We start from the raw sequence: 16,998 nt of genomic DNA on the forward strand, positions 1-16,998 counted from the left end.
TCTGGGACATGTTATGAGGGGCGAGCGTTATAACTTGTTACAATTAATAATACAAGGAAGAATACAGGGTAGAAGGAGTCGCAGAAGAAGACGCATCTCCTGGTTAAACAATTTGAGAGCTTGGTTTAATTGCACTTCTGCTGATCTCTTTAGAGCAGCGGTATCGAAAGTGCGAATTGCCGTGATGGTTGCCAACCTTCTTAGAGGAGATGGCACATGAAGAAGAAGAAGAAGATGCATATACTGATGGAACATTTGAAAGCGACAAATTTTTATAAAGTAATGTTTTAGTGGAAAAACGTTCTTTATCTGTTAAGCAAACTAGTGACGCTATTTATTAGCATTAATTTCAATTCATTAATAGTCAAGTAATACAAGTAAGCAACACTTAAATTCACAACATTTGGCGAGTAATATTATCAAAACAGTTTTGTGTTATTATTTAACAAATTTCATTTTGGTGTTTGCAGGTGTTTTTCCGGGCCGGTCTTCATTTATTGATTGTTATGAGATTGGTGCAATTAACAAATTCAAAAAGTATGGTTTGTCATAGATAAATGAGAGAGGAAAAATTTGTTTCACTTATGTTGGTTTTCATTTTCAATATACAAAACATTAGAGATTCTACCAACAAAAATATACACATAATTTATCTACACTAAGTAACCCACCTGTGACAAGTGCTAGCCTTTCAATTCCATCAAAATCTGCATGTTCAATAGCCATAACTCCTGCATCAGCAAACAATTGTTCAGGATAATTGTAAATCAACTGTCTATTAATAAATACATTAGCATTATGTTTAAGAATTTTGTTCACTTTATCTTTCATTTTTTCCTTTTCTGCAGATTCCAGCTCTGCAATTTTAGCCATTGAATCTACCTTAATGTGAGAACCAAATACTTTGATTTTATCTGTGTCCATAGGAGTGTTGGCTATCAGGATTTTTGCATTTTCTACTCTCTTTGGTTGATGTACACCAGGTTTTTTGTCCAATAAAAAACCTTCATCCAAAAAGGAATCTTCCAAAGTACCACCAGTTTTCTTAATCAGCTGGATGGATTGTAAATCACCTGTACCTTTCAATCTCAGCACAGCATCTACTGCCAGTTTGGCAAAATATTCTTTATGTTGTGAAAGAATCTTTGAGCTGAGTGTAGTTCTGGCAATGTTCATCAGATCTTCTCTGAACTTTTCTGAATCAGAGCTGTTGTCTTTGGCAGTTTCTAGAAGAGCTTTTCTGGCAATATCTACTGCTTTCCTCCAACCGGCAATGATTGTTTGTGGGTGAATTTTCTGTTCTACAAGTTTTTCTGCTTCTTTAAGTAGTTCAGATGCTACAAACAATAAACAATTTATTAGAAAAATATTACAAAGTAGTAAAAATATGTTATATTCTATCTATTCTATCTTATATTACTAACTTGAACACTCTCGCTGCCAATAATATTTTAAATTATTTTATCGTGTGCCAAAACTATACCAGTGTTTTAAGTGAAACGCTGCAAGTATACATTAATGTTACACGCTTGTCAATACAGACTGTACATTAACGTTACACTTGGCCCGAGAGTGTTAAAAGGAATGTAAATAGCAGAAGTGTCAGCTATTTCCATTTTTCATTAGAGTTTGTAGCAAGGTTTATCAAAATATATTACACAGTTCATACCAAACATTTCTTTCAGTGCGTCATAGATTATCGAATTCTCTCAAACACATTAGTTGGAAGTGACAGAAAAAAAACATATAATGATGTGATTATTATGCATAAAACTTAGAGAATTATGTATTTATAATTGGTGGGCGATTACAATACTCTAAATAGATAACCAATCAATGATGCGAATAAAAATAATTTGACACAAAAGTAATCGATTGTAACAGTACTTTCACAATGTCAACAGGTAAAATGGCAACTATTATAATTCTAGGTTAGTATTTTTCAATGACTTAAATATAAATATTTTATGTCATTGATATATTTGGACATTGTACATATCGACGGCGGAAAGGAAGGAACTCGTAAGTGGCAAGATGATGATTTTACAGGAGACCAACAAAACGAATCATTTTTCATTTAGGGCGTATCTTATTATGTTTAGTAGTACCGTTTTCTGTAATTTAAAGCTTTTCGGAAATTTTCTCAGCTTTAACCGCTGGTTAATAGGTGCCGCTACACTTATTATAAAGCGAAAAGCGAAGTAACTCATTTTATGAAAATTTTTCAGTTACGAGGTCCTGCCTTTCTGCCGTCGATATAGTGAAATTTTATTTTATATTTATTTATTCTTTCATTAAAATATTTTAAATATTAATATTCTGGCAAGTATTTGTGCAAATATTGATATTTATATCAATATAAATATTCTGACCACTGTCAGTTTTAACTAAAATGGCATGCAATGATTCGCTACATTCTTAAAATTCTTAATGATGTCAAAATTAATGATGCACTGAAAGAAGGGTTTGGTATGAACTTTACTTCGTGTTTAAACTAAGAAGAGTAATTCGCGATATTATGTCACAATGACAACCTCTCATGGATTTTGGCGGAACTAGTTTCATGGTGTACTTCGATCCACAATATTTGCTACGTTTTTTTAAATGGAAAAAAATGCAATTTTTTACACATTTTTATACAACACTGACGCCAACTTTTATCGAAACGTGAAGATTCCATGTTAATAATTTTATAGTATCCAACAATTAATTTAAAACATGTAAACATAAACAATGAATATTTTTCGCACGTTTGAAATTTTAAAATTTGACATTAGTAGCACCATGAAACTAGTTCCACCGAAATCCACGAGAGGTTGTCATTGTGACTAATTCAACAATAACATCACTAATTCAAGTTTACCGTGCTATAATGAATAGAATAGAATCATTTTTTATTTGCATAAAATATTTACATATTTGAGCAAATAACGTCAAGTAAAATAAAAGTAAAAAGAGATTGTATAAAACTATAAATCTGAAGTACATAGAACAATTTTATTATAATTAAAATTAAAATTAAAAACTATATGTTACAAAACAAAACAACTAATACTCTAGGTATTCCACTACTGTATATGGTTCTACAATGACCAGATATTTAAATGACTATCTTTTAAATCTTCCAAATTGATTCTCTTGTTTTATCGCTGATGGTAACTTGTTGTGGAATTTGATATATAGTGGACTCCATTCTGTTAGAGTAAGCCTGTGTCTAGGGAGAGTTAGGTTTAGAGCTCTTGTGTGATGGGCATGATTGGGGATGTAATGGTTGAATACTGAAGGGTTCTTAAAAAGAAACTTTAAACATTCATAAAAATGTAGATGCTGGAAAAGTAAGTATATTTAGTAGTTTAAATTTCCCCCTGAATGAGTCCTTGATTTTCATCCCAAGGATAATCCGTACTACTTTTTTCTGGATGATAAGAAGCTCTGATGTTCCCACCGCATTTCCCCAGAACAAGATTCGTAACGTAGCCGAGAATAAAAGTTAGCATAATAAACAACAAGAAGAGTATCCTGCTGTAAGTACTCTTTAAGCACTCTTATTGAGTAGCATGCAGAGTTCAGTTTTTTGCATAACTGCAATATAACGTGTGATCCAAAATTATTGTCACCATAGGTGGCTCTGAACGACAGAGATAGCTATACAGTGTATGTCTATTCTTAATTCAGATATACTTTCCAGCTTACGTCAACTTTGCAGTGTACGTCAACTTTGCAGTGTACGTCAACTTAACAAGAAAAGTTAGGTTATGTAGAGATGTTGGTGGTGGACATATAGGTACAGCATCTTGTTTGATTTTATTTATTATTGTTACCTATTTTATTAATTCTTTTTATTTTTGATTAAAGTTCTGTGTTAAAGGCTAGACTGATTTTTTATGTTTTATAATGTTAATCAAAATCAAACGATAAACCAATGATATAAATTCAGATTACAACAAGACATACGTAATTTTTTGCACCGCTAGCTTTGATCCCAATAATTGTGGATCGCTCGTTATGTACATCCCACTGCGGATATTGGTCAATGTAGATACCCAGGAATTTGACAGAGTTGGAGGTTTCTTTGTGGTCTGATTGAATATTTACCACATTTGTGATCTGATCTCGAGACTGAATGGTTCTAAAATAGATGAAGACAGTCTTATCACAGTTTAACAATAATTTATTTCCAGCAAACCATCTCTCAGCCCTCTCCAGATTTTCACCTGTTTTTAAGAGCAACTCTTCAACATTTTTGGCATAAATTAGAGGCCTTTCCTGTGACAAATGACTATCCAACATCAAGTTGGGACTTGTATTCCATACTTGTCAAGTTTGATCAGCTAAATTTGCTGGTTTGATGATCTAAACTGTCACAAGCTTTTGACAGATCTAGAAAAGCTCCTAGTGTTTTGTTTTTTTAGTTCCAAATTTTCAAGTATTTTAGTAACAAAGTCAAATATAGCTGTATCAGTTGATTTGCCCTTAAGGAAACCATGCTGAGTTTGTATAAGAAGATTTTTGGCCTGACGAAATTTTCAAGTCTATTATTATACATAGCTTTTTCAAAAATCTTAGAGAAGGATGAGAGAAGACTGATGGGTCGATAATTTTCCACTACTATCTTTAAATCTTGTGGAAAGTAGCCATATGAAAAGGAATTATTTATAATGTAAGTTAGAGGATAACTTAATTCATGTGCAACATACTTAATGATATCATCATGACCAGAGCTATGTTGCAATGCTTGTTTGTAATTGGCCCAACCGCAGGCAAGTTTACTTCACTAAATTATGAAATTTTGACACTATTGAGATTTAAAATTCATGGGTTAATTAAGTTATATCAGTAATTTTTTGTGTTTTCAAAGTTATTCCTTTAATTTTTGGATTTTTAGTCTACATTTGTAAGCAAAAACTGTTGTTTTTACAACTCTTTAGTGACATATTAGTGTTGTTAGTCTTATAAGTTTTGGAAAGTTTAAAATATCTCAGAGCAACAATCACTGCAGGTAACGATATCACTGAAAATATTAAATGGAGAATTCAGACAGCAAACAGATGTATGTATCGCCTCCACAATACTATTAAATATAAGAGCCTAATGCTAACATCAAAGATCAGAATACATAAAACAGTGATTAGACTGTTATGTATGTTATGTTAGAAGTGGACTCTGACCAAAGCAACTGAAAGAAAATGTAGATATTTTGAGTGAAAAATCCTCAGAAGAATCTTTGGACCTTATCACGAGCCCAATAGCAACCCAATACCAATATGAATGAGAACAAAGGTTGAGGTCACGCAGATGTATACGGCGAGCAATGTAGTTCAAGAAATTTAAATCTCAATGTTTAAGATGGCTGGTCCTGTACATAGACTCCCTAATAACCGCCTTGACAAGTTAATCTGGGAGGAAGCCCTCACAGGAAGAAGACCCTTAGGATGCCCACAAATGCGATAGATCCTATCTAGGGTGATCAGTAAAAGAAGTATAAGTCAATTTAGTCAACTTTTCAGGAGAAGCAATAAACGATAATTAATTGGCATATCTACTACCAATTTTATCTACAGCCAAATAATTTTATTTATGTTATATTACCATATTGACTTGTTCTATTGATACCAAGGTAAAGATATCTGTGGTACTAAGGCACATCCCGATATGTCAAAAAACGTGATTTTGCAGCAGATGAGTTTAAAAGTTCGCAGTGCTGTTGTAATAGTGGACATATCGGAAACTAATTTTATCATCTATTGGTTACATGGATGCGTTTAGACATGTTGGGTTTTGTCATCATATTCTTCATCGCTCAATGTACATAGTGACAGTAAAAACGAAAAATCAATAATTTTTGACATAACGGGTTTTGTCTTAGTACCACAGATATAGTCCTTTATACCCTTTTTCGGCACAAATAATATTTTGCCCATTTTTGACTTATTACTCTTTTTACCTAGCACCCTAAATATAGTTAGATTTAAGAACAAAGGGGCTACCCACTCACCCAACTATTATGGACCACCGTTCGAGATGGAAGCAAGTTGTGCAGTCAGCCAAGACTCACCCCAGGTTGTAATGCTAAGAGAAGTTTAAAAACAGGGTATTCGCGGTGTGCAAGTACTTGGAGGGGATACAAGAAACGACTGTGTGTGAATAGCGGAGAAGTCTTGCAACTTTCTTAAATAATTCATATTGTCAAATTGACGTATATTTCATACCTACTGTCATTGACGAAGAAAAATTATGTTGCTCATAATATTGATATGATATGCAATTATTATATAAAAGTATATTTAATTAATTGTATTTTGCTTGCAGTACTGCATTTTAATAACTAATTTTATTTACTACATACAATTGTTTACCTTTTAATAACATAACCTAAATCTTACTTTTTCTTCTTATAACTTTTTTTGGCATCTGGTAAAAGCAGCAACTTGGAATATAAGAGGATCCTATCAGGAAGGAAAGCTGAAGCATTTAATAAATGAAGTTAAGAAATGTTAGTTTGATCTAGTAGCTTTACAAGAGACAAAACAATTGGGGCAGGGTAGCCAGGAAATAGACGACTATATATTTTTCAATAGCGGAGGCACTAACAGACTGCTGGGTACAGGTTTTATAATAAGTAAAAAATTGAAAGAATTTGTTTCAGACTTTAAAGCAATTTCGGACAGGATGTGCACTCTCAGATTAAAAGGTAAATACCAAAAAATAACATTTGTTAATATACATGCACCCTTGGAGGAAAAAGGAATGGATCTGAAAGAGCAATTTTATAGCAAATTAGATGAAGTATATGAGGCTATACCCAGGTATGATATGAAAATCATTCTAGGAGGCGCTAATGCCAAAATAGGCAGAGCAGAAATAATAATGCCCACTATAGGCAAGCACAGTTTACATCCAGAGACTAACGAAAATGGATATTTCCTGGTAGATTTTGCCAAAGAAAAGGGACTTATAATAAAAAGTACGTACTACCAACGAAAGGACATTTATAAGGGAACATGGAAATCTCCAGACGGCCGTACAGTCAACCAGATCGACCATGTTTTAATTGAGAAAAACGAAGAACACTGCATAACAAAGGTGAGAACATATAGAGGACCCGATATGGACTCAGACCACTATTTGGTCGGAATATGGATGAAACAATTAGTACCAACTCTTCGAAACAAAAAGAGATTAAAATACGAAAGAAACAAACCAATTAGATTACAGACAGAATGTGAGAAAACGTTGTATGGACAAATTATTAACAACAAATTAGAGAGCATAGTGGATGAAAGGAATGTAGAATGCATGTGGGGAACATTAAAAGATGTAATTAAAGAAGCAGCAAATATTTCCAGCACCAATGACAACACAAAGAAAAAACAAAAAGAATGGATTGATGAAGAATGTGAACAATCATTGGAAGAACGGGCCAAGCTACAATTAAAAATGATAACTCAAGGAACAAGAGAAGCGCAGGAAAATTACACTAAACAAAGAAATAGAACCAAAAAAATACTACTAGAAAAAAAAAGGAAACATTATGAAGCTAAACTGAAAAATATAGAGGAAAGCTACAAAAATAATCAAATAAGGAACCTGTACCAAGGGATAAAAAATGAGAAACGAGGGCACCAACCGAAAACTGTACATTATAAAGACAAAAATGGAGAAATGATTATGGGTGAACCAGAGATATTAGAACGCTGGAAGCAGTACTTTGATGAGCTTCTAAATGGACCTGAAAAGACAGATGATAATAACGAGGAAACAGAGGATCTAGTAAATGAAATACAAAATCAACAGGGTGAAGAGCAGGCTCCGTCTATAAGCGAAATTCAGAATATCATCGATAAATTAAAAATGAACAAAAGCCCAGGAAGCGACGGCATAATGGCTGAAATGATTAAATTTGGAGGAAATCAGTTAGTAGAGAAAATCCATAAACTAATTAATAATATATGGGAACAGGAAATACTACCTGAGGAATGGACAGAAGCAATACTGTGTCCTATTCACAAAAAAGGAAATATGGCTGATTGTCAGAATTATCGAGGCATAGCGCTGCTAAATATAACGTATAAAATATTGGCTATGCATATTAAAAACAGATTAACAACGAAGGTTGATAAAAGCATAGGAGAATATCAAAGTGGGTTCAGAAAAGGCAGAAGTACTGTGGATCAGGTCTTCACACTATGAGAAATACAGGCTGCAAGTTACGAATATAATAAAGACACCATGGTTCTTTTCATTGACTTTAAACAGGCTTTCGATCGAGTGAAAAGAAGCGAGTTATTCACAGCATTGCAAGACATGGACGTTTCTCCAAAGCTTATTAGAATTATAAAATTAACTCTCCAAAGAACAATGAATAAAGTCAAGATAAACAATACTATAACAGAAAGCTTTCAGGTCAAACAAGGAGTGCGGCAGGGTGATCCATTATCGTCTATAATGTTTAGCATATTACTAGAAAAGGTTATACAGGAAGCAAACATTAATAGAACAGGTCTGATCTACCACAAAAAACATCAGTGCTTGGCATTCGCAGACGATTTGGTAATCTTGGCTAGGAGCAAAATAGAACTTATTGAAACAGTCATGAAACTCGAGGAGAGGGCAGCAACCAAAGGATTGTATATAAATGAAGCAAAAACAAAGTATATGGAATGGACAAATAAGCAATTCGTTCGGGGGCAATACATAACAATGACAACAGCGAAGGGAACACAGTATAAATTCGAAGAAGTTGAGAGATTTGAGTACTTAGGAACTGTCTTCACAAGGGATCCTAACTGTGAAGAAGAAATACAAAAGAGAATTATGTCGGGCAACCGCACTATATTTGCTCTTAATGGGTTGTTAAGAAGTAAAAATATATCACGAAGAGCAAAACTAAGAACTTACAAGACCGTAATAAGGCCGATAGTAACATATGAGTAGAGTAATGACTTTCGTACTGTGAACACCACATTCAGTGAGCTCCAGAATACTGTGACTTTTAAGTGGAATTGTTCGAAGTTTTATGTTTTGTCTCCAGTGCATATCAAGTACGGATAAACCATTAGTAACAATACAGAAATTACTTACAATTACTAAGGTTTTTCTTGGTTAAATCCATTTTTTTTTCTATTCTATTATCTGTAATCGAATTTTCTATCCTGTGTTGCCAGTTCTCATAGGTTTTATGATGAGTACCAGATCTGTGCGCAGTAGTGTAACCGATGAAAGTGCTATGGAAGCCATTATAACAAAGGTATTGACAAATTTACTTAGCAAAATAGAAGATAAACTTGACAAATTAACTCAAAAATTTGAAGCATTAGATGCAACACTGAATAATGCAGTTACAAAACTAAATCGCCTAGAAGAAAAAAGAAAAAAACAATGCAATGAAAATTATAATAATTAATCAGACATTGGATAATCTAAATCAGACAGCAAGAATGAATAGTTTGAGATTTGTTGGAGTAAAAGAAGAAGCGTCTGAGAATGTGATAAGCAAAGTTCTGACATTAATTAATGACCAAATGAAAATTAAATGTTCACTAGTGGAAGTAAATAGAATATTTAGGGTGGGCAAGATTGAAGATGAGCAGAAACCTAGGAGTATCATCGTTGAATTTGTAACCAACCTGAAGCGGAATGAAGTATATAAATCCAGAAACAAGCTTATAAATACGGGAATATTTCTGAATGAAGACCTTACTCAAGTTCGGTTTAAACTTCTCTTAGCTGCTAAGAAAAAATATGGTGTTAAAAGTGCGTGGTCAATGAACGGAAAGATTTATGTCAATACTGGCAACGGTGTCAGAACCATTCAGAACGAGAATGAGCTTCTTAATTAGGTACGAAAAACATTAGATACATTATATTGATATGAAATTTTTAAACTTATTCTTATCTTTTGTTTACATGTTTGACTATTTTAATGAGGATAAGTTTTCATTTGAAGTTTTATTTGTTAGGAATATAAGTTCAAATGAATCCAACTTAAAATAGTTTAATTTAATTAGCAGGTCTAGTTTTTATTCGGTACATCAATACATCAATGAGTTCTTGTTTTTTTTGTTACATAGAGGTTACAGGTTTTAATGGATAAATGTAAGTTAACTGGTTTCAGTACGTAAATACATCAGACGTATTTTCCAAAAAATGTAATCTTGTTTAAAATGTACTATACTGATAAATTATTGAAGCTACTTCTACATATTTTAAATATATTTAGCCATTGCTTATATGTGTATAGGTCTGAAATTTTTGGGCTGGGCTTTTTTACATGTTTATATTTTCTTTTTGTATAACAATCTGTCAATATTAACGTTACAGTTTTATTACTTTACTGACTATTTTGCTGCAAGAAAAATCAAATATAAATTACTTTTCACAATATGTTCGCAAATCTGTCAAGAGGTACTCATGTGTGGTATGTGGTTTAGAGGTTTCAGATCTATGTTCTTCCGTATTAAGTAATTGACAGTTGTATTATAGTATCTGCTCACAAAAATGAGTTATCCTTTTTCCAGCGATAATATGTATGATGGCGCTATATTTTCTACTTTAATAACATTGTATTAAAATACTATTTACAGTATCTGGGCTTACTGCAATAATAGCTATAAGACATAACAAACAACCTGAATGTTTATTACCAGAATTGTAGGGGTTTGAATACAAAAACACATGATTTTTATAGGGGTTCACAAACCTTGGAATTCGATATTATAATTGCAGTAGAGACATGGATTCAAGATGGGGTTAGGGATGGTGAAATTGTTGATACAAGTATGTATAATTTAATACGGGCAGATAGGGATTTAGAATTCACTGGAAAAACTAGAGGAGGGGGAGTTCTTGTGGCAGTAAGAAAGGAGTATAAAATTGCACAAATTTTCAAACATTGTACAAAATTTGAGGCAATAGCGATTCATATTAAATTAGCAGGTAATGAAAAACATACAATTTTTGCTTTATATGTACCCCCAAACAGCTCTGATAATATATATGAACAACTAGTAAATTTCCTTCAAGATAACATTGTTGATATTGAAAAGACGTATATATTTGGTGATTTTAATATACCAGAAATTAAAGGTTACGTGAGTGAGATCAATGTTTCTAATACTAAATTAAATATTTTGCAATCATTTTTAGATTTTAATTCATTTAAGCTTTTTAATAACATTACAAATTTTCAAGGTAAAACACTTGACTTGATAATATGCTCTGAAAATCATTCATCAAAATATGTAGTAACACAAGACTTAACGCCATTTGTGAAGGAAGATCATTATCACCCTACTCTTAATTTTAATATAGTCTACAATAAAAGTAATAAGCAAAAATTTGAAGTAAATTTGTCCAATGAATATAATTATAAAATAGCAAATTTTGAACTTTTGGTTAATAATGTCCGAAATACAAATTGGGACGCAGTAAAAAATGAAACAAATGTAGACTTAGCTTTAGAAACTTTTTATGAAATATGGAATAAAATTATACAGAATTGTGTACCAAAATTTAAAATATTCAATAATTCCAAATTATTTCCTAGTTGGTATACACAAGAAATAAAAGATTTAATTAAAAATAAAAATAAATTCAGAAAATTACAGAACATCTCAAATTACTATTTAGAAAAATACAAGGAAAGCAGACGTGCATTAAAATACTTAATAAAAATAGAAGAGAATAAATATTTAAAAGAAGTGCAACAAAATGTGGAGGGTATACTACATTCGCTCTCGCGAGATTTTTTTTGAGACATTCGGAATAGGAAACGTACAACACAAAAATTCCTACCTCACACTATTAACTGCTAAAATCAACTCAAATCAACTTAATCTTTCATTAAAAAAGAAGAATTATTATAAATAGTGGGAGTGTCTACTAATCTCATAAAATTTTGTGAAGTTTATTTCTACAAAATATTTTTATTTTGTACAATAAATAATTTTCTCATTTGCTATCAATACATTATAATGGTTTAAATAAATAAATATTGATTGGCGTAAGGTTTATGTTATTTTTATGTCTGTTTACTATTAATAATATTGGATATGAGCAGGTGCGTTGGTTTTGTAGTAATTTCCAGTCACTTCTGACAACTGAATTTTTCAAAAAAGAAATTACTAACGTCAGTGTCAAAAAAAATCTCGCGAGAGCGAATGTAGTATAATATAAATTATTTTTGGAACTATATTAAAAACAAAAAATCCAATTGTACTCATGCTGGAAATTTTGTTTACTTAGGTCAGAATGTTGATGGTGAAAATACAGCTGAAGTATTTGCTAAGTTTTTTGCATCTACATACAACTCAGATAAAGCGACTTATAATTTAGATTTTGGTAATAGTTCTTACTTGCATAATGATTTTTTCGCAATTGAATCAATAGATTACAATGATTTTAAAGAAGCTGTAAAAAAATTAAAGCCAAAGAAAGCTGCGGGTACTGACGGTATTCCACCTTATATATTAAAAGGTTGTAGTGAGTGGTTGATTGAACCGATGGTACATATTTTTAATAGCATAGTTAATTCTAAAGTCTTTCCTACAATTTGGAAAACTGCAGTTACTACACCAATACATAAATCTGGAACATTACAAAACATTGAAAACTACAGACCTATAGCAATAATGTGTGCTCCCGCCAAACTTTTTGAACAAATTATACATAACAAGTTATATTCATATATAGAAAAATACATAATGTCTCAACAGCACGGTTTTGTGCTAAACAAGTCAGTAAATACAAATTTATTTATTTTTGCAGATCAGGTTGCTGACACATTAAGCACTAAATTGCAACTTGATACGATATACACGGATTTTAGAAAAGCTTTTGACCGCGTTAATCATGATGTGTTACTAAAAAAGTTAAGTACTTATGGCTTGTCTAATAATTTTATTAAACTCATCAAAAGTTATCTGGAAAACAGACGTTTTATAGTTCGACACAAAGGTAATGTATCAGGAAAGTTTTACGCCAATTCCGGAGTTCCTCAGGGTTCAAATTTAGGACCTCTTCTCTTTATTATATTCATTAACGACCTTCCTTCTATTTGTAAATATACTGAGTGTCTTTTATTTGCAGATGATTTAAAAATGTACAAAATTATTCAGTCAGTACGTGATTGTATTAAGTTACAGAGAGACATTGATAGTATTTACGAATGGAGTATAGTTAATAAGTTAGAGTTTAATATTAATAAATGCAAAGTTATGACGATAACTCGGTTACAGGAACCAGTTATTTTTGATTATGAGATGGGAGGTGAGAGATTGGCTAGGGTTACTGAAGTAAAAGACTTGGGAGTAACATACAATCAAGTTTTTTCGTTTGGGAAACATATAAATCAGTCGATCTCAGCGGCAAACAAATTGTTTGGATTTATTAGAAGACAGACAATGGCATTTACAAATATTAATACAATAAAATTTCTCTATTTTACTTTAGTGCGACCTAAATTGGAATTTGCAAGCGTAATATGGTTTTGTGAGTATATGTCAACGCTTAAAGAATTAGAAAAGGTACAAAATAAAGTTCTTCGGTATTTGTATTTTAAAAAACACAAAAAATGCCCTGATTATAATTCTGTTAGGTCGGCTCACTTAAGAAACGAGTTTAAAATATTGTCTCTAGGACAAAGAAGGGACTTAATGGTAATTATGTTTATATACAATATAATTAACAATAAGATTAACAGCCCATATTTACTTTCACTCATTCCATTCAATATTGCTCCTCGTCAGACACGATCTTCATTAATGTTCAATATACCTCACAATCTTGTTGCGACAAGATCTCCCCTTGCCAATGCACTTAAGTTATTAAACAATTTTAACAGTTTAATTGATGTAGATTGGTCCTTGAATCGGACAAAGTTTTATAAATTGATACTAAGTCAAATTTTAAACACCTCTATGTAAAAAATATTCAAGCCTCTACAATGCTGGAAGTGATAATGTGATAATTTGTATAATTTTTATATAACTTAGAAAGTCATCTATTTAAAACTATAGAATTGTAAATGTATATTTTTTTAGCCATGTAATGAGACATTTAGTCTGTATGGTTAATAAATAAATAAATAAATAAATAAATATGCTTCTGAAACATGGGTCACAACAAAAAAACATCAAGAGTTGTTATTAGTTTGGGAGAGGAAAATACTGCGCAAAATCTTCGGTGGGAAAAACTTAAATGGACAATGGGTAAGAAGAACAAATAAGGAACTAACTGAGCTCTATCAAGATCCTAACATACTAGCAGTAATTAAGGCGCAAAGACTTAGATGGTTGGGCCATGTGCAGAGGATGATTCCATCTAGAATTCCCAGAATGGTACTATCTAGTGCATTGGCAGGGAAAAGACGAAGAGGAAGACCGAGGTCACGATGGAGTAATGGAGTTAGAGAAGATATGAGAAGAATTAACGTAAGGAACTGGGAAAGAAAAGCGACTGACAAAAGGGAGTGGAAAAGAATAGTACATCAAGCCATGGGCCTACTAGGCTCGTAGTGCTTACATATTATTATTAACTTTTTTTGGGCTATGGCCTTGCCAATTATCCAGCAACCAGGACCAATATGATTGACCAATATAATTAAAAGCGCGAAAAAAGTTGCTGAGCTATGAAACCAGGTATTGCTTTTCCGAACTTGCACGGTCCCAATAGTAAACAGATCAGATCATCAGAAAGGCCTCACACATCATGATTGTGATGTATTTAATTAGTTTAATGAAAGAATTTTATTCTAAGATTGTGAACATTCAATAACAAACAGAAATGGTACTAGGCTGACCACTCACCATCTGAACAGTGTGATCTGCCAGGTGTAGCTGATAGTGTGTGGAAGGAATAACAACTGACCTGCCACTCACTATCAAGTACAACTGACAGATCTAACTGTTCAGGTATATCTGACTAATCTGACAGTGATTGTGAATGGCCCGCCCTCAATCCTGAAGGTTACTAAAGTGAAATTCATTTTTAAAATAACCATACCCTATTAGTTTATTAATGTAACAATTTAATTATTTACCTAATACTGTCACTGATGTGGTGCCATCTCCTACTTCATCATCCTGGACTTTTGACATATCCACCAAAATTTTAGCAGCAGGATTATCAACACCCACCGATTTTAGGATAGTTGCTCCGTCGTTAGTAACTTCAACTGATCCTGCAGATCTACCACTGGATACTAAAATTTTATCCATTCCTTTTGGTCCCAAGGTGCTTCTAACCAAATCTCCTATAGCTATAGCACCTACAAAACTACTGAGTCGGGCAATCTCTGCCCTTTCTTCCTCGGCTTCTTGCTTGAGAATTCTTACGGGATTTAGGGATACCTAAAAGAAACATTTTATTATTAAATCTCAAGTTTTTGTAGAAAAAAGCACGTGCATAGCCGGTCAACACCTGATTAAATACAACTATTGTTTACTATTAAATTATCGTTCAAAGTAATAGCATTGATGTATTCATATAAAACTTAGTGTAAATAATATATACCTACCATTTTTAATTCTTTTTAAAACTGCAATGTGATTGAAATTAATAAAATAAATTGTTCAAAATTTTAATTTGTCAAAAGTCTGAAATTCTACCCCACGAAGAGAGGTTCAGTTTATGAGTCATTTTCTTCTTCTTAGTCGTTAAAATATTTCATTTGTCAACTTCAGTGATCCCACAACATCACTGGTCAACTAGCGCTTGTTCACAATGGACGTAAGATGAACGTAAACCGTTATACTTTCGTAAACCGTAATTTGTACATAATTATAACGGTTTACGTTCATCTTATGGTTACGTCCATTGTGAACAAGCGCTAGACAAGAGGACTCTCTTTATTTTCTTTATTGTCACGTCCATAGAGAAATAACAACAAACCTTGTCACGTCACCACAGTCACCAACCAAGACAGAAAATTATATGCTGTGGCTGTGACGGAAGAAAAAAAAAAGAAAAAGAAGTGAGAAATTTGTAAGAATGAATAGGTTATGTTGTAATGTTTTGGTGCTTAATTTAATCTTAATGATAATAAGATTAATAGTTGGGAGATATGTATTCTTTGGTTATAATTATTGAATTTTAAGTAAATTTCAATGAGTGCTGCGAATATTGTACAGTACGTTATAGTACGAGGTGATCTCCTCAAAGCCCTAGAATGGCCTGTCGGAGCAGTGATAGCACAAGCTTGTCATGCCGTTACAGCTGTTACACATCTCTTTTACGAAGATGAATACACCCAGCAATATCTTAAAGATTTAGATAATATGCACAAAGTTGTTTTGGAAGCCCTAGATGAGAAAAGTTTAGTTAATCTTAAAGAGAAACTGGAAGAAAATAGTGTTAAGCACAAGATGTGGATAGAGCAACCAGAGAATATACCCACATGTTTAGTTGTTAAACCTTATCCCAAGGAGGAAATTCAGAAATATTTCAAAAAGTTTAAATTATTCAAAACGTGATTATTAATGTTTAACAATAAATATGACATTCGTTTTTATTTGTTTTAATATAAATGACAGCTTTGCCAAACATTTTGTTGGTCACAGCTAATTAAGCAGATAAGTTACTGAATGCATTACTATAAAATTCATTCCTGTACAAAAATTATCCTGGGTATGTAGGAGTTATTCCACAATTTTGTGCTGCAATAATATGTTTATGTTTTAAAACTCAAAAATGTCACTCTAATTATATCAAAACTGTTGGTAACAACCTGAAAGATAATCCAGCATATTTCTGGAGATATATTAATGATAAAAAAATCAAACAATGTATATGTCAACTCAGAAAATCTTTTTCAACGGAACCAGATAATATTCCAAATTATTTTTTGAAACGTTGTTCATTTACAATTTCCAAACCAATATATCTACAGTTTAATTTATCTTTGCTTACATGTTCCTTCCCGGCTAGATGGAAGGAAAGCTATGTATCACCTATTTTTAAAGCTGGTGACAAAAATAATGTAAAAAAAATTAACGTTTTGTG

General features: G+C 32.2%; 2 protein-coding genes across 2 annotated transcripts in view; one reads left to right on the forward strand and one right to left on the reverse strand.

The window, feature by feature from the left end:
- The window catches only part of LOC114325772 (T-complex protein 1 subunit beta), a 28,061-nt gene extending 12,394 nt beyond the window's left edge, over positions 1 to 15,667 (reverse strand). The window contains exons 1-3 of the mRNA XM_028273903.2: positions 15,515 to 15,667; positions 15,038 to 15,347; positions 672 to 1,337 (exon numbers count right to left, since the gene is read on the reverse strand). Coding sequence (XP_028129704.1) covers positions 672 to 1,337; positions 15,038 to 15,347; positions 15,515 to 15,517 — 979 coding nt within the window. The 5' untranslated portion in view covers positions 15,518 to 15,667. The remainder of the gene's footprint in view (positions 1 to 671; positions 1,338 to 15,037; positions 15,348 to 15,514) is intronic.
- Positions 15,668 to 15,831: 164 nt separating this feature from the next.
- On the forward strand, positions 15,832 to 16,503 carry LOC114325773 (putative peptidyl-tRNA hydrolase PTRHD1). Its single transcript, XM_028273904.2, has one exon. The coding sequence runs from the start codon at positions 16,104 to 16,106 to the stop codon at positions 16,467 to 16,469; it is 366 nt and encodes a 121-aa protein (XP_028129705.1). The 5' UTR covers positions 15,832 to 16,103; the 3' UTR covers positions 16,470 to 16,503.
- Positions 16,504 to 16,998: the final 495 nt, after the last annotated feature.

This window comes from Diabrotica virgifera, chromosome 1, assembly GCF_917563875.1.
Source record: "Diabrotica virgifera virgifera chromosome 1, PGI_DIABVI_V3a".
NCBI lineage: Eukaryota > Metazoa > Arthropoda > Insecta > Coleoptera > Chrysomelidae > Diabrotica > Diabrotica virgifera.